This window comes from Scardinius erythrophthalmus (assembly GCF_964197995.2).
Source record: "Scardinius erythrophthalmus genome assembly, chromosome: 5".
NCBI classification, from domain to species: Eukaryota; Metazoa; Chordata; class Actinopteri; order Cypriniformes; family Leuciscidae; genus Scardinius; species Scardinius erythrophthalmus.
Window position 1 is genome coordinate 17,178,696 of NC_138225.1, and position 23,436 is coordinate 17,202,131.

The window sequence follows — 23,436 nt, forward strand, 5'->3', positions numbered from 1 at the left end:
GGATTTCTCTGCAGACGTCAAAGCGAGGTTGGTTTAGCCGTTTGTACAGTGAAGAATTAGCCTGAGTGTGCTCAAAGTTAGCTTTCACAGTAGCGGCACAATCAATTGTGATCATTGACAACACATGGATCCCGTAAGTGACATATCATATCTGTTATAAACCAAAGAGAAAACAAACTCAAATGTTTGTTCGTTATTGTTCGCTGTCTTCAAGTTATCCGACCAGTTAGCAAGCTTGTTATGCTACTGCTAGCCTGCTGTCAGATCAGCCTCTCTCAGTTGACACAAGCCTGACATTAAATCTACTGGATCATTCTCAGTGAATAAAGCACACTGGGGAACAAAGACAGCAGTTATCTGTCTAACGTAATACATTTATACACCTAATAATAATAATAGTAGTAACGTTAGTATCTTAAAACGCTTATTGTTACTTACTCTGAACTCGAACTGTCAGATTTGTCATGTGTATGATTTTTTTTTTCATGTATACAGTGTTCTTAAGACATATGTTCAGGGTCAGGATTACAGATACTATGTTCTATTATAATGATTACTTTAACATTAAAACAAATGTGTATTTCATGTCTGTTCAGCACAATATGTCTTGTAAGACAGGTAGGAGACAATGGTTGTAGTGTCATCCTGTGGTCTGAAATATTTATAGCTGCACTATCTGTCTAATCGATACCAGTTTCATTTTATTTATCTTCAGATTGAGGTTTTGTAAAATTTAAGTAAGAATTGTTGATGGAATAGTGTTTGTGTGATTGATACCCTTTAAGGCTTTCCTCTGGCTTACTATTTTACTTTTGTCTCCTTTTTATCCAAAATCCATTGGCTCCGTCCGAAATCGCATAGCCTACTTATTTTGAATAAGTAATTAGGCTACTTCACAACCGCTAAAAAAGTACATTCTACATAGTATGAATGTGTGTAGTATGAATGTAATCTGGATGTACTGTACTACATTCACCATGTTGTCATTGTCATGTGACCTACCAGTATCAGTTGTGTCACTTCACTGCCATTCATAAAACCTCTCAGTGGCCTCATGGCATAGTAAAGTGTCTATCATACGCACACAATTCATCAGAATCTCGCCGGAAGAAGTAGTTCATCCGGGTACTTTTTGTCTACTCTTTTATGAATACTGTGAATTCGGACAATCTTCTTTTGTCACATACAGTTTTTCGCTTACTAAATAGTAGGGAAGTGTGCGATTTGGATGCAGCCATTGTCTCATTCTCTCTTCCATCTCTTCCTCTAGCACCTAGCAGCTCTGACCTCGCTGTGATTGAAAACTCCTGCCATCAGTGACCTCCTCATGTGCATCATCTTCTTGAAGTTTGACCCTCGGCCTGCATCCAAAAATGCCTACAGGTAGTGCACCTTTTCCCAGAAGCTTTACTGTGTATGTGTTATGCAAATAGGGATATGAAAAGTTCTTGCACATGTGTGTGGGAACAAGGTGTTGTTTGATACTGGCAAAAAACAACAACATCTAAATACATCTAAACCAAAGCAAAATCATTGGCCCATATTTCAGATTTTAAAGGTGCACTTGATACCGTCCATTGGATGCTGGGTCATGCTAAGCAAACGTTTCAGTTACCCATGACATTGTATAAATGTTCACAGTGAGTCATGATACATTTTTCACAGGCAAATGTGAAATTTATTCCATAGGCAAAAGTGTTCAGGAAAATAGTGGGTATTATTCAGCTGGTCATGTGATCTCATGTATAATAAAACAGCTTTTATTATTACATGTGTCATAAATAATGTTAATTTCTGTGATCAGTAAAACGTTTTACAATTTTGTTTTACTGTTTATAGACGTTCAAAAGTTTGGGTCGGTGAGATTTAAAAAAATATATTTTTTTTTTTTAAGAATTCTCTTAAACTCACCAATACTGCATTTATTTAACCACAAAACAGTTATATTGTGAAATATAATTACAATTCAAAATAACCATTTTTCTATTTTAACATATATTAACATGTAATTGATTCCTGAATTTCTCCAGTCTTCAGTGTCACATGATCCTTCAGAAATCATTCTAATAGGCTGAGTTTGTGCTCAATAAACGTTTCTCATTATAATCAATGTTGAAAGTGGTTGTGCTGCTTATTATCTTTGATAATAGAAAGTTCAAAACAACAACATTTATTTGAAATGGAAAAAAAAAGTTTTACTGTCACCTTTGATCAATTTAATATGTCCTTGAATAAAAGGATACATTTCTCTAAAACAAATCTCACTGACTGCAAACTTTTGAATGGTAGTGTGCATTTTTGTTTAGAAAAAAACTTTTTGTTTACATAAATGTAACATTAAATCCCAGGTTACTTCATTGTATCAGTATCATGCCATTTAGTCTAAATCTCTAATTTGTAGTGTGCAGTCACTGTAAAATGCCATTATAGCAGTGACTGTGTAGACAACTATTGTGTGGATCAAGCTGGTCCTGATGACCTCTACCACTGTTTTGAGCTCTCAGTCCCTGAAGGAAATGTCCCTAGGTCAGGGCTTTCTGAATGTGAGCAGGCTCTAAAGAGCTAGAGAGAGCCAAGAGTCAGTCTTTTCTTTTTCAAAAGCTGTTGCCTGATGAGCTCTGAATCACGTGTATGGGATGACATTGCATGGACTAGTAATCTATGTCCTCTTTCCCCTTCACTACAGAGAGGTTACCTCCATTAATGCTGTCAGATTTTAACATGCTACGCTAATCAGGATTATTACCCCACAAGCTGTAATTTGATTATCTAATATTGAGTCAGTCACAGTGGTTTAGCGTCACAGATGACTCAACCCAGGATGTGCAATCTAATCAGTGACGCTGTCTTGAAGGTTGTCTTGCGCTGCATTGGTTCCTCTGATTTAGGGTAGCATCACCTTGTTTACAAAACAGCGCAGAGATGTACTATAATTAAGATGGGGTAAATGTGAAAACCATATTACAGAATAAACAGATGTTTAGAGAGTGCACTTCTGCTTGTTTTGCCTCCTGTAACCTAGCAACATTGCAACTTGCTTGGATCCACTTGGCAGTGAATTCCAGTAAGGTGTATGGAGGGTACTTCAGCAGATTTAGGGGGTATTCACAGTGATTTTCATTTAGTGTATTGTTATGCCTATAAAACAGAAATGTGGCTTAATATTAAGGCTGTCTAAAGTTTCAAATAATTAATTTGTTAATCTCAGGATTTTTTTTTGTAGCCAAGCCATAACCTATGAATTCCTTTTAAGAAAATCCTGTGTAAAACATGTTAAAATGTGTGTCCAAGTTAACTAATTGACTAGTTATCCAACGTTTAGAATATAGTCGATTAAGGTTGACTAGTTATCTTTTCTTTTTCTTACATTTACCATTCAAAAAGTTTGTGGTTGATAACATAAAAAAAAAAAATTATGAATGAAGTCTCTTATGCTGACCACGGCTGCATTTATTTGATGAAAAAATACAGTAAAAAAACTGTAATATTGTGAAATGTTATTAGCATTTTAATATAACTGTTTTCTTTTTTAATATATTTTAAAATATAATTTATTCCTGTGATGGCAAAGCCGAATTTTTTCAGCACTCCAGTTTTCTGTGTCACGTGACCTTCAGAAATCATGCTAATATGCTAGTTTGGTGATTTGGTCATTTTTGGTAATCTATTCTTGATGAATAGAAAGTTCAAAAGAATAGTGTTTATTTGAAACAGAAATCTTTTGTAGCACTATAAATATATTCATTGTAACTTTTTATCTATTTAAATGCATACTTGCCTTATAAAACTATTCATATCTTTGAAAAAATCTTACTGACCCCAAACTTTTGAATGGTAGTTTTAGTTTATTTGATCTTTTTAGTACTTTTAGCACCGTAAAACCCTCTCTTGATAGTCTTTAATTTCATCCCCTGGTACATTGATAAACATTCAGCCTTACATCTTTGGCCAACAAGTTACATCTCACACTGGGTTATTTTTAGCAACCAATTGACTACTTGATTTTGATGTAGTTTTACATATCCATATCCCTAATTTCAAGTTTGATAATGGATAATGGAGCCTTACTCTTTGGGTTTTGTGGTACTTAAGATAAAAAGACTGGGAAAACACTGACATACTTTAGGCTACAACTGTAATGTCATATCATTAGCACTGACCTCTGGAGCATATTTTACTGACAGAGGATACAATTTGGCATAAAAAAATGTATCATTAGCCCTCTTGCTCTATGATTCACCCCATTCAGGTCAGTTGCATTAATCCATCTTAAAAACAGAAATGCCTTTAAGATTAATGAGGGTTTCTGCCTCAATACCCAGAAGAAGTGTACAATTATTGCAAAGTCCATTACAGTTCAAAACCAACCTGCCTCCCATCGCACTCGCTTGGTGGATATAAACGCCTCTTTTTGGAACCATTTCACCTTCATCATGTTACCCTCTGACCTCACATTCACAACTAGCAGCTCTGAAATCCCTTTGAGAGAAAACAGGCCAGAGGTCTGTGTCACTTTACTTATATATGGCCATGATGACTTTGATGTCACTAAAATGGATCCACTTAGCGCTAATATTTTATCTTTGGAACAGATGGAACCTGTCAGAGATGTTAAAAGTCTCTGAAATACAGCATGTTGGCTAGAAATCAAATCTTCTAAAACTCCTACCTTTGACATTTTAGCACTGTCATAGTGCACATTTTTTATTCCTTGATGACATGAATGTAGAAAATGTGATTATTTGTTGATCATATGATCATTGTGATGACCTGCTGCCTCCAAACTGAAATGAAATATAGGCCAAACACTGAACTTGAGGGCATTACTGTTTGTGTGTGTGTAAAGGAAGATTAAGAAATTGAAAGTGTGTGAGTGTGAGTGTTAAAGGATTAGATTGAAATATACTATATATAATATATGTTCAATTTCACCTTAACCTTTAAAGGTGTGGTGTGTCATTCTTTTTGTCTATAATAGCATTAATTGCTGTTCTCAACCCATTTTACTTCCATAATGTGACACATACACGAAAAAGTTTCAAAAGTTTGGAATCAGTAAGATAAAAAAAAAAAAAATGAATACTTATATTTAGCAAGGTTGCATGAATTTGATCAAAATTGTCAGTAAAGACTTTTACATTGTTAAAAAAATATATATTTTTAAACAAATGCTGTGGTTTTGAACTTTCTATTCATCAAAAAATGTAATGTAGCCTATATATTATATAATTTATATTAATTAATAAAAATAAATGTTTCTTGGACAGCAAATCAGCACATTAGAATTATTTCTGAAGGATCATGTGACACTGAAGACTGAAGTAATGATGCTGACACATTTAGCTTTACCATCAAAGGACTAAATTACGTTTTAAAATAGAAAAATTGTTTTAAATTGTAACAGCATATTACAATATTAAAGGGATAGTTCACCCAAAAATGAAAATTCTGTCATCGTTTACTCACCATCAAGTTCTTCCAAACTTGTATGAATTTCTCTCTTCTGCTGAACACAAAATAAGATATTTTTATTTTTATTTATTTTTTGCCATATTTTGAACAACTTGAGGGTGAGTAAATGACGACAGAATTTTCGATTTTGGGAGAAGTATCCCTTTAATATTTTTACTGTATTTTTGCACAAATAAATGCAGCCTTGGTGAGCAAAAGAGACTTCTTTCAAAAACATTTAAAAAAATCTTAACGACCCTAAACCTTGAATCGTAGTGTATTTCAGAATTAAATAAGATATTCAGTGAGAAAGAAATGTTGGGAGGAGTCGAGACTTGATTTTATCATAAAGGATATAATCGTCCAACACAACCCTAATTTTTTTTGTCACATACAGAAAGAGTTTGCTTCTCCGTCTACATCACGGTCTTCTGCTTTCCCAAAACTGCCTCTTAATCTACCCTTGACTTCTTTTCAGCTCTCTCTTTGTCCAGTCATCCTTTTGCCATTCTTTTGTTTCAGTGAGAATTTGTTAGAATTCTCTCCATTTGGGCTGACAAAGAGGGTAATAACCTTGCCCAAGGTCTGGCGTAATTGACATTGTCAAGCCAGTAAGTTGTTTTCAGATGGAGAGGAGTTTTTCTGCTTTGCAAGCTGTCTCCAGTACAGAGCACATATTGCTGGGGTGCATCAACCATTGCAGATCAATCTGCAAAGCCCTCAGGATACTGCATCACTTTTTATCTCTCTGCTTTTCTTCTTCTCTGTCAGCCCGTCAGGTTCCACAGGCTGGAAGTGCAGTGGACGTGTGACTCTCCATGCTGTTGTTAAGCAGTTAGTGCAAGTTTTACCTTCGCTGTAAGCATGGCCAAGGAAATAATGAGCTGCATTTCATCTTTAAGTCTTAATGCACTCATCTTTTGACTCATGTTTTTCTATGTCCTGACTGTTTACATTTACTCAACCAACTGTGTTTGGTTAATGATTCAGCGAGGTGAGTTTGACAGAGTTTTTTAAGGAGTCAGTGTTGAGAGAGTTTTGGGCAAAAAATCTCACCTTATCACTGCTTCGTCAAAATTTGACATTCATTGATCTTGTACATCCATTTCCATGCCTTGCAAACTTAAACGTTTTGATTGTGTGATGTATTCTGCATTATATTTGCAAATTCTGCTGATTTATTACCCAAGAGAATGTTATCTAGCGGGATAACATAAATGATTTGTGATGGCCTTGCCCTTGATCATTGAGTTTAAAGCTACAAACAGTAATGTTCTGCATCATATACCATCATTTTCCAGTAAAAGTTTATGAATTTAGAGTTATTTTAGAGCTGTATTATTAGGAGTGTCATAAAACACTGTAGTGATCATAACCGTGATATTTAAAAAATTTGCATTATGTTAATATACTACACATACAATAATATTGAAAATTATCCAGCAACTATATTTGTGGCATATTTGTGTCATCCTGTTTATTTTACAATATTTTTTTAATCAAATAATTCTAATTATTTCTCATTTTAAATATGTATTTAATTGCAGTATGCATTATTTACTCTTTTTTATTTTATTAAATGGTATAATGTAACACTTTACAATATGGACCCATTAGTTAATGCATTACTAATGCATTAACTAATGGGTCCTTACTTAACATTAACAATGAGCAATGTGTTTCTTACAGTATGTATTCATCTTTTTTAATGTAAGTTAATAAAAATACAACTGCTCATTGTTAGTTCATATCCGTTAAATAATATTAACAAAGACAACTTTTAATTTTAATAATGTATTACGAAATGTTGAAATTAACATTAACTGAGATTAAAAAATGCTGTCATTGTTAGTGCATGCCATCGGACATAAAAAAAATGTATATCTATTGACCACTACTGAAAAGTGTTTTCCATAAACTTACAGTCCTTTCACCTAGTTGCCTTTTGATTTATGCTTTATATTCTTGTAATGTTTGTTTAAAAAAATTAAAGAATGTGTGGTTGAGCCCAAATTACTTCCTAAATGCTAAGATATAAACGAATATTCCATTACACTGAATATTAATTACAGAGAGGCATCCACTGAGCGTCAGACCTGAGCAGGGACAATAAAGCCACACACAGCAGCTTTCAGCATCACAGCTGAGCCTTCTCTGGGCCTTAGGTGTGTAGCTGGCACAGCAGTCAGCGCTCTCTCGGGATCAGCGAGATAAACACATTTAGGTGCACATGTGACCTCTGAGCCCATTCAACAGTGCCAGCCTCAATCTCTCCCCCTCTAACAGAAGGTCTGACTGAAAATCTGCCATTTATTGGTTAACACAATGTCCATTACCCATGAGCAGCACATTACAAAACACAGCATGACATTTATGAGACTATATGGTTGATTCTAAAGGTGGTCTGTTATAGAGATGTGGTTTATTATAGAAATGATATGTTATTAATATGATTGTATCGTAAGGATACTGTGAAAGAGATTGTGTGAAGTCACCTTCATCTTTTTTGTATGCAGGCTTATTCTGGCTGCTAACAGAGATGAGGTCTACAGCAGACCGTCCAAGGCTGCAGACTTCTGGGGCAGCAACAGTGAGATCCTCAGCGGTAAAATCATTCTTATTATTCAAATATTGGAGAAATATTTCATATCCAAAGTCATACACCAATATTTTACACTTTGTTGACTTTGCTGTGTTACTGAGGAATTCAGATGTTGGTTTTCAAATTGGTTTCAGATGTTGTCTGAACTCTATATAATTGTGAAAAGTTCTTGAGTTCCTACAGCACAAATACCTGTTTACATCCTGTTTTTCGGTTGAAGTCCAAATTAGTCGATTGCCGAGTTCACGCGCATAGGTTTAGTTACCAATGATCACGCGCGTGAACTCGGCAATCGACTACTTTGGACTTCAACCGAAAAACAGGATGTAAACAGGTATTTGCGCTGGCTTAAATAACATCATTTTTTTACATATCTTTCACATCTACTGCAGTCAGATCCACTCGTGTTCACTCAGAAGGAATCACTCACATGACCTGTGCACTTGTAATGACACATCAAGGATGTTAAGAGGCTAAAAGCAGGTTTAGTACTTGCCCCATTGAAGTCAACAGGATGCAAATTTTAAAAATAGAATAACTCGGTGTAGGCAACACCGATTTTTGTCGTTGTTCTCTGTATTGACAGCACTCCAAATGTACAAATAAATGAGCTCAATGTTAAAATTGACCGGAGTTCTCCTTTAAGTGTTCCATTGACAGGATTCAGCTGACCACCCTCAAGGATTAAGAATTGTTTAATTGACTGATAACCCACAATCTAAAAAATAATACATCTCAGAACAGAAATCATTCATTATCCTATAACTGCAGAAAATCATGGAGCTTATTTGTTTGTTTTTCCTGTCCATGTTCCCCCCTTCAATCCTGGGGTCAGAAAGAACTGGATGGCCTTTGATTGATGGGTGACAGTGGTAGAAATAAATTCTGCTGCCAAGGAAAGAAGCCCTTATCTGTCTGAAGAGAAATTTTGTATGAAGCCATCTAGCAGCACTGTTGAATTTGTGAGAATTTCTCATTTTTCAAAGCACTAGTCTGTTCTAGACAGATCAGTGTCCTTGGGCCTATAAAGTTCTGTTTTCTTTCAAAATCAAGATAAAAAATATTATTCTGTAACTTCAGTCTTGGTCATTCTCACTGAACACTCCTGAGCTGTTCGTTACATCTAAATCTGATGTCCTGCTGGTTTGATTATTATAGCCAGCAGACCAGATTTAATGTCACTTTAAATCACTTTTATTTAATGTGACATTAAATAACAGTATGACTTTTTGTTTTCTGTCTTTAGGTCTGGACATGGAAGAGGGGAAGGAAGGTGGTTCATGGCTGGGAATTAGCAAACGAGGAAAACTGGCAGCACTGACCAATTACCTGGAAGCACGGCAAAATCCAGATGCCCAGGGGAGAGGTAATGCTGATTATTCACCCATTTGTATTAATGTACCACTATTACTGGGCAGTTGACTAGGCATACTTAATCAGTGTATTACTCAGACAAATGATGCTTAATAGTAAGATAATTCACCTTTAAAAAGCCTTCATCATCCATGTACTTTCTCTTCAAATAAGCAGGCATCTAGAGATTATTGTTTTTTATACACTGAAAAAAAACTAAAAGTAAAATTTTCTTAAGTTAAAAAAAGTAAATTTCACACGCATATTTTTAAAGTAAATTTAACTTAGTTAAGTAGAGTTTACTTAATTCCATAAGTTAAATGAAAGTAACAAAGAAAATAAGTAATTTTAACTTGGCTAGTAAAAGGTTGAGTAATATCTTTAGTTGAAGTTTGCTTTGCAATACATTTAATACAATAAATAGTGTGTGAGACACCATGTCTACATACAATATCAGTGAACGCAGAGACCTCAAAACTTGATAGACAATACACAATGATGGTAACATTTGATGGATCGTTTTTGTGTTTGAATGTGTCATTTTGAGTAGAAAATGAACTCCAAATGTCACAAAATGGCAAGTTACTAATCCTAACAATGATAAAACAGTGTATACAGCTGGAAAACAGTAACAAATCAACCTCATTAATTATCCAAGGCCCAGTGCATGATGGGAACGCCAGTATCAGAAAAGTTTAGTAATTTTACTTAATTTTATATTGTTGATATTTACGCTTTCATTTCTACATGCTTGAATTGAGCACTAATATAGAATTTACTTAGTTTTTGGAATTCTTGCCTGAACTAACTTTTTCATGTAATTTACATTGTTTTTTTCTGAAGTATTTATTTCAGCACAAAACCATTTTTACAGTGTATATAGCAGTCAACATATGAAGTGGATCAAAACATTTCATCAAAGTTATACATGAATTTTGAACATTACCCATTCTTGTCTTTGGACAACTTTGATGAACTTTTTTGATCCACTTCAAATGTTAATGACAGTGTATAAAAAGAGCTCAAGTAGATCAAGTCTCTCAAAAACATTTGCTCTGTGCAAAAATATACCATAGACGAACATTCTGATCAGAGTCTTATGATGGCAGGATCTAGTTTGCTACCAGCACCTCTATACATGCACACCTCCAAATAATCTTTTTTAAAATGATTTGCTTATAATATACAAGTGTAAAGCTGAAACCATTTTTTACCAAAGAATGGAAATGCTGACCCTGAGAAAGTAAAAACAGCCCAAAGGGGCTTGTGAAAAATACTTTTCCAGTTTTATCAAGGTGTTGCTATGTATTGCTAAGGCCTTCTGAGTTGTTTTTAGCTTGTTGCTTTATTTTAGTTTGGGTATTCTGGGTGGTTGTTTATTGCTAAAGTGTTTCTAGCGTCTTCTGGTTGGTTGCTAGATTATCCTCAAAAGTCTCTTGTTCCTAGATAGGACTCAATTTCCTCTTTTTATGTAAGTCTAGGAGGATTTTTAAAGTCATGGCACACTTCACTGCTAAATTAAAACTGTTATTTGAAGTATCTTTCATCAGAGGTTTAGAACAAACTTCTCACCCTGAGCAATACTTGTCTTTGCAAGAACCACCTATAATAATTGTAACATTGTACAAAGAAATGAAAAGAAGAAAGTTCTATCCACATGTGCCACCAGAGTACATCGATGTTTCTTCAGATCAGTTGAGATTAAAATGACCCCTGTTTCAACATCATTGCAGATTTTTATTTGTTTATTTTCACACACATTTTTAAGTTTCATTGCTCCAAGATGAACCTTATTCTAATTATATAGTTTTTGTCTGTATACTGTGTTGACATTCTTTCTGGAAGGTCTTTACTTATAACAATGCTGAAGAAATTAATCTGAACATCAAGTAGGGTTGCCTAAATTGTGTGATTCTTAATGATTGCTGATACTGTATATTCACATAAGCACGTGGTATGGGTGGTAAGGCCGGATCCGCGAGCACCTGTTCACTGCAGATCTCCACTCAGCTGAACTAGACTCCTCGCTTTCATCACTCCAATGTCTGTTTATGCCTCTTTATAGGCTGACACCTCACTAGCACTTACCATCAAAAGCATGTCGAACACACCCCACCCCTCTGTTCCCAAGCCATGACACTAAATATAATGCACACAACTCGGCTGTTATTTGGATGGTTGTACACAACAGCTGTGTGTAAAATCTGGAGTAATATGGCTCAGTGCATCTTGTTCAACAAGTTTTATTAATTTCATTAATTAGCTCTCAAAATCTACCTTAAACATTTTATGCATGTATTTCAAAGTGGACGAAATGAAATTTTGCAAGCAGTTCTCAATCGATTCCTTATGTTTTACAATCCATGGTTGTATTATTGATACATGCTTGTTTTCATCGATCATTTTTACTCAGGTTTCCTGGTGTCCAACTATTTGACGGATAACCTGGACAGTTTTGCGTACCTCCGTAAAGTGTCTTCAGAAGCTAATTCATATAATGGCTTTAATCTCCTCACTGCTGAATTCAGGTAAGTGGTGGAAGGCAAATCTTGCTTGGTTCTTTGCTTAAATGGTGAAAATGTTGACTAAATCTTAAATGTTTACTGTTAGTGATTTCTCTGAAATTTTGTTTTGTTCTGTTTGTTAAGGTTTTTGGTGGAAAATACAGTCATAATTAAGTTTACATAGTACATCGAACTCTATTTAAAAAGATTATTTAAATGAGATATTTCATGATATGATCTTGATAAAATCATTATTACATCTACACAATGCTGTCAAATAAAACCTGAATTGCCTTTGTTTCTACTGTTGTAAAGAAACAATTATAATGTGATGTATTCTTACAGAATCTTTCAGTTAAATCCAATTAAAGGGTTAGTTCACCCAAAAATGAAAATTCTGTCAGTAATTACTCACCCTCATGTTGTTCCAACCCCGTACGACTTTCGTTCATCTTCGGAACACAAATTAAGATATTTTTGATGTAATCTGAGAGCTTGCTCACTCCTTCATAGGCTGCTAGGAAATCGATATCTGCCATCCCAGAAAAGTTAGTAAAGACATCGTTAAAATAGTCCAAGTGACTATAGTGGCTCAACCTTCAGTTTATCAAGCGACGAGAATACTTTTTTTGCTCAAAAATAATGACTCTGAGTGAGTTCATGTTGTGTAACAGTGCAGCGCTTCGCTTCTGTGTTGTACGTCAGAACGTTGGCTCACTATTGGCCTATGTGTGTGATGCGTGTGATGCTGGCCCAGAAGCGCTGCGCTGTTACACTACGTGAACTCACTCAGAGTCGTTATTTTTGTTTGTTTTTGCACACAAAAAGTATTCCTGTCGCTTGATAAACTTAAGGTTGAGCCACTGTAGTCACTTGGACTATTTTAATGATGTCTTTACTAACTTTTCTGGGATGGCAAATATCGCTTACCTAGCAGCCTATGAAGGAGTGAGCAAGCTCTCAGATTACATCAAAAATATCTTAATTTGTGTTCCGAAGATGAACGAAAGTCTTAATAACATGAGTGTGAGTAATTACTGACATAATTTTCATTTTTGGGTGAACTAACCCTTTAAATCGTTTACCTCTCAGCTGTCAGTTCACTAATTAAAACCACTTGTCACTAACTATAACCACTTGGTGCTGACATCACACATCAAGCCTGTTTAGAAATAACTAAGAGTGAAGTGCCTCTCTTTCATGATCTCACTTTCTTCATCATTTGTAATGAGGATGACATGACAGCCATGATACTGAATCTCTGGAGTCCTTGAAAGGGACAGTAGGCTCTGGTGCCGCCACCTGCTCTCCATATACCGAAGCTTAAGAAATCTATTTAGAATATAGTCCAAACAGATGGCGTGTTTCCAGCAGCGCGACTTTCTCAGAGCATAGTCATTTGAGGTGATTTAAGAAGATGAGGTTTCATGATTCCACATATTAAAGTTAAAAAATAATGACGTTTATTGAAATAATTAATGTTTTTTTATGTGTAATACCATATTGGTGGTTCAGTGCTGTAGAGGATGCCTATGCTTATTTTACATTAACAAACTTGTTGCCTGAAGATACATTCACAATGACACGAGCAACAGCAATAAGAGTGAACACAATGGAGCTCACGTAAACCGTCTCCTGATGGACACTATAGCCGAATAGTAAGTGCTCAGCGAATTGCCAACCTGCTGCAATTTGATTGACGCTACTGTGTAGTATGTGCTTAAAACAGCAAACTCTGTGATTGTTTTTTTACCTTGTCCTTAATTTAATCAACTCCTACCTTGTATCCAAAGGTACTAATATATTTTCGATGCTCTATATTGTGACCATTATCATTTAAGGAGAATTTCAGGAGAAATTTTAAGGAGATACATTAATGAGAGCAGTTAGCCGTGCGCTAAAAACAAGACATTATCACCCCATCCTTTTGCTTGCTGAAAGGCTGTCTGCTAATGTAGTGATGTATTATTTAAGTCCATGCTGTCATCTGAGGGGATGGAGGGATAATATTTGTCCATTCGTCTCTGTCTCCTCAAGCCTGTATTTATGAACGGAAAATACATTGTAACGCCACTCGAACTCCCACACTCTGTATTGGAACAGAAAGCGATAGCCATGGGGAGTGTTATTCATTTGTTTACCCTTTTAATAAACAAGATCATTATTGGGCCTATCATACTCTCCATTTCTTTCCTCAGCCACAAAGAACAAAATGATACATGTCCAGATAAACTCTGAGGAATTACAATGGGCATTTTGTGCCGAAATCAATACAGCTGTCTTCTGTAAATAGAGACGGCCTTTCCAAAAGAATAAAGAGATTTTGTTTGTTCCTCTAGTCTACAGGGATGTGACTGACAACACTGATAATAGCCTTATGTTTTATATGGCATTTCAGCCCATTGAAACATTTCCCTGCTTGTTTTATCAGGTTTGGTATTCAAACTCCACTTTGAGAGTGTTGCTCACAGCTTTCACATATAGAGTATAGATTCTTTCAAAGGCTAATTTCATGAGGAATCAAATTTCCCTCGATCTTTGGAGATTAACGTGTGCATTCTGTAATTTTTTTTTTTAAATAAGTATCTTATGCTCACCAAGGCAGCATTTATTTGGTCAAAAAAAAAAGTAAAAACAATAATATTGTAAAATATTACGAATTAAAATTGTTGAGTGTATTATAAAATGTAATTTAAATCTGTGATGGCAAAGCTGAATTTTCAGCTTCAGTCTTCAGTCACATGATCCTTCAGAAATCATTCTAATATGCTGATTTGGTGCTCAAGAAACATTTCTTCTTGTTATCAATGTTGAAAACAGCTGAGCTGCTTAATTCTTTTGTGGAAACCGCGTTTAAAAAAATTCAGGATTCTTTGATGAATAGAAAGTTCAAAAGAACAGCATTTTTTTTTAACAATGTACTGTAAAAGTCTTTAAGGTCACTTTTGATCAATTTAATGCATCCCTGCAGAATAAAAGTTTTTCTTTTTTCTTTTTTATCTTACAGAATCAAACTTTTGAATGATTGTGTAGATTTGTGCTCATATTATGAGGAATCAAATTGTCCTTGATCTTTGGAGATTAAAGTGTTCGTTTTGTTAATTTCAGAACTTCCTCCCCAGTGAGAAAAGACCATTTACTAAAACGGAATTACAAAAAATGTCTCGTTCTGTACTTCTACAACTTTCTGGTGTCTGGCAGATTAGTTCAGTTGTACAGATCCACATGTGACCTGCATCATTTACATGTCAACAACGCCTTTTCAATCACGGTAGCGTAATACAGAGGAAGTAGGATAGGTACTGTCTGTGCTCTTCCTTGTGCTCTTCCTAGCTGTCTGTATCCTTCTGAAAGATCTCAACTTTAGGAAAGAGTGGCTAATATAATGATTTCACTTCACAGTTTGAGTGGCACATTTCAGTGTGGATTGTGCAAAGCCTGAATTACATTCTGACAGGATCAAAACAGAGGCTACTTTAAAGGATGGAGCTGTTAAAAACTGTATAGGAGCCGACAGCAAACCGGAAGTTCACGAATATATGTTATTTCTCATTTCATGTGCGGGTAGGACATTTACATTAAAGGCACAGCAGTGACCACTTTATTTATAAAATATAAAGTATATATAAAACTTTAGAAACATTCTTACAACTGGATAGGAAAAGGTATTAAAACTGCAATGTAAAAAATATTCTTGGTTTAACTTTTCAAGTAACCTGTTTGCCTTACAATTTTAAGTTCATTAAAGTTGAAAAATTGAGTTAATACTATGAAGGAGATTGGTTTAATCATCAGAAACTCAAAATATTATGTTATCTGAACCACATAAATGATCTAAGGTGATTTGACAAAAGAAAAAATGTGATTACAAATCATGAAAATATTGTTTTTTACAGTGTGGGAGAAATACAAATAGGCCTAAATATATAAAAAAAAATCATGATATAAAATGACCTGATAACTCTTTAAACTTGTGTTTAAACGTTAACTTGAATTTGTTTCTGTATATTATAAGACTTGAGGTCATTTTATGTGTGGCATGCATGGGTGTAGTTGGATAGTGTTACTGTTATGGGTGTAGTTAAAATTAGATTCTTGAAACATAGTTGGGTGTGTAACCGTAAAATTTTTGTCTGCTGACTAGTTGACCGAATGTTTTAGCCGTGTAATGCTTGGTCTGTCTGATCCAAATCTCAAAGCAAAATCACATTGGCATAGTGGTTAAAACTGGTAAACAAAAAGTTTACTTTTTGAATTTATTTTGCAAGATAATATAAGTGAGAATATTCAGCATATGTTCTGATTGTACCGAAGCCTCCAGTACAAAATGAATTTGTAACCTGAGCTGATTGTTGGTTTTATAGCAGTTATTATACTGCATTAATACATCTTTGGAAGACTATTTGTCTGTTATGCCCCCATGTTTAGAGTCTTTCAATGAAATGAATGCATTAGTGGAGATAGATTAGACCATTATTAAAAGATATTTAGTTTGAGGCTGTCAAAGTAAGTTCTTTTTATAGACCCCGATGACATGATGAGGGAGTTATGTATATTTAACAACTCTCTACGGACACACTGAAGCTCGAGTCGCCATTGGCTAGTAAATTTTTTATTTTACTCGCCAGACTTTTTACAAAGAATGCAAATAAAAAAATTCTACATAAATATAATATAAAATTAAGTAAATGGTCTGTAATAAAATAAGAACAAATAATCAAGCTTCAAGCAATAACACAAATAAACACAATGCTTTTCAGGTTTTATAGGTAGATCTATATAATATAGTATATAATATCTATTTAATATAGTAGTTGGATACAGATTAGGTAGATTAGGTACAGAAATTGAATAAAGTAATCAGATATAAATGTTTGCAGTGAGTCTGTTTAACATTAAATATACAGCAGGAATGTTATGCTGCTGTCACTTTAAGACATAATGCATGGATCCAATATACTGATACTGTACACATGCGTTTTCTTTCTCAACTTTTTACGTTCACTTAAGAGATAACCGACTTTTTTTTTTACTAGGATACTATACGCCAAGACGGACATTTTGACACAATTTTGTGTGAAATTGTTCGTTCAAGTGCAAGAAGATGTGAAAGATATAGATCAATTAAGTATGTGCTGTCAGTTATCTTCAACCATCTTGAACTAACTTTATAAGTATATAATATAAAAACGTTTGTAATCACAAATAACTTTGTAATCACATCTCCATGGTGCACTTAATCCTCCTAAAGAAAGTAATGTAGCTCAGCAAAATGCCATTAATAAACATTCATTTGAAGATTCTTAAAACAGATGTGGTTTTACTGAAAGTCTGCATTCTACTTATTTTAACCCTAGTACTTATTCAACAGGCTCTCCAGAGTTCTGAGGCTTCTGAAGTCCTTTCCTTTCTGTCTGTCTTTCTCTTCGTCGTGGTTTGCCATCGCTGCCAAATAGTTCCGCCAGCATTATTGATGTCCCTCTCAAAGTCTTTGAAAACCCCTAAATTGGCCATTTCTCTTTTCATAGACATCCTCCTGTGTCTCATGGGCCAATAAAATTTTGATTCTGTCCTCTTAAACACAGCATAGTTCCATCAGGAGTAATAAGCTTCATTGAGGATTCGTCCACTTCTATCTATCTATCTATCTATCTATCTATCTATCTATCTATCTATCTGTCTGTCTGTGTCTGTCTGTCTGTCTGTCTGTCTGTCTGTCTGTCTGTCTGTCTGTCTGTCTGTCCAATGTTCTGTTGATCTATTGTTCTGCCTGTCTATCTGTTCTATCTTATCAATTGTTATATTCTTGTCTGTCTTTGTCTATCGTTAAATCTATCTGTCTGAGATATAATCAGGTTTTTTGCGGGTCATAAAAAGTCTTAATTCTACCTCCCACAATTTAGGGACTTAAAAATGTCTTACATTGGAGCAGAAAGTCTTAAATTCAATATCATGTCATTAAGTTAGGCCGTGTGTCCACCAAAGCGTTTTTAGCCAGCTGAAAATGCTAGGCGCTCTGCTAAAAACGCCCAGCTCTGGGCGCTTGAGAGCGTTTTAGCAGCGCAGCGTTTTTTCAGTTGAGATGCTTCGTTGCTATGATACAGAGTATCCGCGGCACAGTTTACTTGTAACTGATTTCGCAGAAAATGTGTCTAAAAATGTCAACACAATGTAGAGTACTTGCTCTGGTCCTTGCTTTGGATGAAGGGATGGCTGAACCACGTAGACAGAGAGGACGGACGTTTTTTCCGTTTAGCTCTGCTGGTTGATGTCGCAATCAGAATGTGACAGTTGGTCGGTGTGGTATTAGTCCCGCCCCTCCTCCACTGTGATTGGTCGGTTGGGTAAAAAGTGACAGTGATGAGCGCAGCGTTTTACCCAAAGTTGAACATTCTTCAACTCTCGGCGACCTGTATAAAACTGATTTTTTGTGTGTGGAAAAAAACGCTCAGCGCCTCGTTACGCTCATGGCGTTTTAAAAACGCGGCGCTCCCATTGAAAACAATTGAAAAAACACGCCAGCCGCATGAAAAAAACGCTTTGGTGGACACACGGCCTTAGGGATGCAGAAAACGTGGACAGGATCGCAGAATACATTCATAAAAATGGAATTTACTGTATAATGCAAAATGTCACGGAATTTTTCACATTTTGGATGAATAAATCAAAAAATGTGAAAAGAAAATGATGTAATTTAGCTGTAAATATGTTTGATTGTCTTTTAGCGGTGAGCACTAACAATTTTTTTTCTTGCTGTTGTTGAATACAGGGCCAATGAAGACACATTGTGTTACTATGGAAACAAGGACAGTTCAGAGCCCATTCATCTCAAAGCAGGTTTGTTCAGTCCCATGAGCAGCTCTGTGTTCAGACGCCAGTGGTCTTGCATAAAGCACCTACCGTCTGCATTACAGACCACTTTCAACTCGTTCAGCACCAGATTGGTGGGTGTGTCTCAAAACTCACAGGAAGTGATGGATGATTGTGTTTGTTTCAGCAGGAATCTATGGGTTGAGTAACTCTCTTCTGGAAACTCCTTGGAGAAAACTGCAGCATGGCAAACAACTGTTCACCAGTGTAGTTAGTAAAACACTGCCCTCTGATGGTTTAGTGCAGGAACTTCTCCATATCCTCAACAATGAGGAGCTGTAAGTGTGCATGCTGCTTCATTATGAAAACCACTGTTCTCTTGCTTTTTTTCTTCTGTTTCTTTTTATCTTCCATCTACTTTTATCTTTCTTAAACAATCAAGCCAACATCCATCCTTTTTGATCCTCAAGAAGCACTTGAGACACAAAACAAGTAGATTTCTGGACAATTACATTATAGAATCTTTGAAGCACCAGCAGCATGATTTTTGAAGCCTTTTTTATTTCCTCAGGTTTTATAAAGTAAATGCAGGCAGCATATCATAATGAAATTCGATATTAAAAAGGAACCGTTCAAAGACCCATCGGATGAATCCACAGCTTACATCCATAAGCATAGTTGTTTTTCACTGTTTTATCAAACATTTCCTTTTTATTTCATCACTTTATCAGAGACAGACAGGTAGCCTACCCATCTCTGCAATGATCTTTTAGATCATTTATGAGAATGAAACCGAGACATCTGATTAGACATTATGAACCTATTTGCATTCATAACAATTATGTATTCATCAGTAAGGGTTATTAAATTCAAATTCAAAACCAGATATGATGTTTAAGTAAATAATCTTGTCCTATGTCAGTTCTTAGATCTCATTTTTTTCAAAGCTTTGCAGTCGGGTAGTATTAGAAATTTATTCCAAATAAATTTAGTACTTTCTGTTAATTAAAGAATCCTGAAAAGAAATGTATCACTATCCACAAAAATATTAAGCAGCACTACTGTTTTCAAAATTGATTATAATAAGAAATGTTTCTAGAGCACTAAATCAGCACATTAGAATGATTTCTGAAGGATCATGTGACACTGAAGACTGGAGTAATTTGTCATTTTAAATATCATAAAATAGAAACCTTTTTAAATTGTAATAATATTTCACAATATATATTACATTTACTAAATGATACATTTAGTACTTAATTTAAAAATATAACCAACCCCAAACTTTTGAACAGTATTGTATATGTGTAGGCTATGTATATGCATACCTTGCATTTCTCTGCATTCTTTAATTACTCAGATCTCAATAAAACTCCAGGATAATTTGGCACACTAAAGAAGTCATATAAATCTCCCTTCTGCCTTTTCCAGAAACACCCCGGACCCCGCGCAGGAGAGTCAAGGTGTGGGCTACAGTAAGGCCATGCTCCGAGCCCTTTCTGCAGTGTGTGTACGCTCACCGGGATACGGCACAAGGTCCCATCATGCTATTTTTATTTTCACCTCTCTCCATTGAAAGTGCAGCATGAACTGGTTGAGTGCTCTTTTTTTACCCTCCAGTTTTGATGTTTAACCAGTGTCATATTTGTGTCTATCCATCACAGGACCAATACAGTTATCCTCATCGACCGAGAGGGAAACGTGAGCTTCACAGAGCGCACCATGCTAAACTGTGACATCACCCAGTGGAGCACAAATAGCTTCCACTTCAAACTGCAGGAATGAGGGCCAGATGCCAGGCCAAGGGAAGAAGATCCTCACGCTGTGCCTTTATCCAGCCACTATCTGCTTAAACCATGCAGCACCACTGTTTCTACTGATATGAACATCAAGGCTTTCCAGTTGAAACAGGAAAGCGGTTAATTATTGCTTACTTCTGAGAGGAAGCTTTATTGCACTTTCTCTTCTTTTTTTTCTAATTCAGCTTAATAACCGACGGCTCACAAGAAGTCTCACACAGAAGCTACGACCACAGACCTCAGATTTCCATACAGTTTACAATATTTAAATCCATCCACAGATTTTCCCTCAAATCAGTGCATAAATGTCTGCATATTCCGTCTGGATCTACTCATGAGGTGTAATTGTGAGTGCATGTGATTCCCTCTGAAATCATTATTATTGGCATGAAATGCTTTTGGACAGAATCGTTTGAGGTGCAAGATGACTACTGCCAAAGAATAATTGTGTCAGTCACAATCATTATAAACACAAGAAAATAAATCATTTTCATAATCTTGCACAATGTAACATTTGCTTGCTATTCGGTGCGGTAGTGATCCACTGTAATACCTTTCACTCAGGAACACATTGAAAGCTACTGCCCAAAAAAAAGTTTCTTTTTTTAACATTAAACAGTATTTTCAATCATTAGTTTAAAACAGATTTATTTTTAAATTGAAACTACATTTTTTGTGATATTAATGAAACCATTTTGATTTAATTTTGTGTTGTAAAGTTTGAAGTCTGTATGGTTTGATAGCTCCATTGTTGCTTTCTTAATGTTATCTGAATTCTAAAATCAGTGCATTTTATGTCAGCTGTCAGGAATCCGATATGAACATGTCATTTGGTGTCACATCTTTAGTTGATAACTGTGCCTGAAATTTAACATTCAGCTTTTAACATGCCTCCTTGTCTGAATCTGATAATATGCTTCTTGGAAAAAGTTGTTTTCGCCCTAGATTAGACAGAGAGTAACGTTCAGGATGAATTAATGATTCAAAACAAGTCCCTGATTATTTTAGGCTTGCTTGTTAGCGTTTTTTCTCTTCAGTTAATGACAGAGAAAAACAGATACGTTTTTTGGCCGGATACACTTATCTTGTCTGAACTGAAAGCAACAACATTGTACTACCAAGGCAACTGAAATCAAGTGTGGGAGATCAGGTATTCTGTTAAGTCCAGTGACCTGTGTCAGTTTCTCTTGTCTTCATGTGTGTCAAGAATAAAGCATTTACAGTGCTCCTATTAAAGGAACCTATTATGCAAAATTCAGTTTTACATGGTGTTTGAACATAAATGTGTGTCGGCAGTGTGTACACAACTACCCTATAATGGTCAAAATCTACCCACCCCTTTTTTTAAATCCCCATAAATCAAAAAAGTGTTTCAGAACAAGCTGTTTTCAGTTTCTATGCAATGTGATGTCACATTCCACTGGCCCCGCCCACATCTTAGCATAGACTAACTATTGGCAGTGAAGTGACGTAACTGACGCTGGTAGGTCACATGATAATTGTAACATGGCGAATATAGCACGTCCAGATTACATAGAACATTTTCTTTTCATTGGTCGTGAAATAATTACTTGTTCAAAATAAGTGCCTACTCAAGAGAGTATGTGATTTCAGATGCAGCCTTAGTTTTTGGCAGAGTATCCGAGGCACAAGCTGTACAGGCTCCGCCCTCTTCTGGAAATCGGGGTTGGGTGCAGCAGCTCATTTGCATTTAAAGATACATGCAGGAAAACAGAAATGTTTTTCCTTCCACTCAAAAATTGGATTTACAACATGGTATAATATATGATCTGTGTGGTATTTTGAGCTGAAACTTCTCACGTTCTGGGGATACCTGAGACTTACATCACATATTGGGAAAAGGGGTATAATAGGTCCCCTTTAACAGAGATATGAGTTACTGCTCAGCATAAAAACAAGCATGTTGCATTAGCTATTGCATCTGTCATCTAATATAGGGATGTGACTGATTATGTTCTGCTGCCATCTAGGGACATGTAACAATTTTATGCCCAGATGATAAAGCTGACCCTAAAATAAAAACCCAACAAATTAATTTGTGAAAATTGTATTGAATTATTTAGACAAGGAAGATTTCCTTCATCACACATAAAAAAGGAATGGAAACATGAGAACAAAGAAGGAAAGCCACTGAAATTGCATGTAGTCCAAAAACACACACTTTTACAACCCAAATATTTTTTTTAATAAATTATTTAGATAATTCAAGTTTGGGGTCAGAATCACATTTCCTTCATCCTGTGCATTCTATTTTTAGATTTCATCAAAGTTCAGTCAGTTCATTCATGGCCACGGTAATTAGTTGGATTTAATCTTATCAAGATCTATTTCCATTCTGCATTTCCAAAAAGTGTAATGAAATGTAAATTTAGATAAATTAAAAAGCAGTTCTTCTAAAAACAAGTCCTACATATCATTCATTTTCTTTTGACTGTATTAATGATATCTTTAGGCATATAGAAATGTGATTTGCTGCATTTAAGCAGTCACAACAAACACTGAATCAGTAAAATACCCTGAGATTACAAACATAAAACACAAAAATGCAAGAAATCTCAAAATAATTATTTATTCAATCATAATGTGCGTTACTATAAATCAAAAACAAAACATTTTTCATGTTTTTCATTTGCAGACTGATTTAAATGCATTCTCAATATTTAACAGATTTTAAATACTTCATACCAGAGTTCAGCTTGACAGAATAACAAGGAATAATTCTTACAGCAATAACAGCTAAGATGGACGGGAAAAATGACCTGTCACTCCCTGCTACAGCACTGTGATAGAAAATAGACATGCAAGTACTCCAGACAATGTACCCAACCTCATAGTGCACAATAAAAACACGGATACATTTTTTATTATTATTTATTTATTTTACTACAAATATACA

General features: G+C 35.3%; 1 protein-coding gene across 2 annotated transcripts; it reads left to right on the forward strand.

The window, feature by feature from the left end:
• Positions 1 to 22,552, forward strand: tango2 (transport and golgi organization 2 homolog). 2 transcript variants are annotated; one of them, XM_081366721.1, is made up of 9 exons: positions 1 to 133; positions 1,271 to 1,383; positions 7,968 to 8,056; positions 9,300 to 9,419; positions 11,820 to 11,934; positions 18,680 to 18,747; positions 18,911 to 19,058; positions 20,152 to 20,256; positions 20,385 to 22,552. In XM_081366721.1, exons 2-9 carry the CDS (start codon positions 1,328 to 1,330, stop codon positions 20,503 to 20,505), a joined length of 822 nt encoding a protein of 273 aa, XP_081222847.1. In that variant the 5' UTR covers positions 1 to 133; positions 1,271 to 1,327; the 3' UTR covers positions 20,506 to 22,552. The 2 variants fall into 2 exon arrangements, with proteins under 2 accessions (XP_081222847.1, XP_081222846.1); XM_081366720.1 differs by having other exon boundaries at positions 11 to 133; positions 18,908 to 19,058.
• The last annotated feature ends 884 nt before the right edge of the window (positions 22,553 to 23,436 follow it).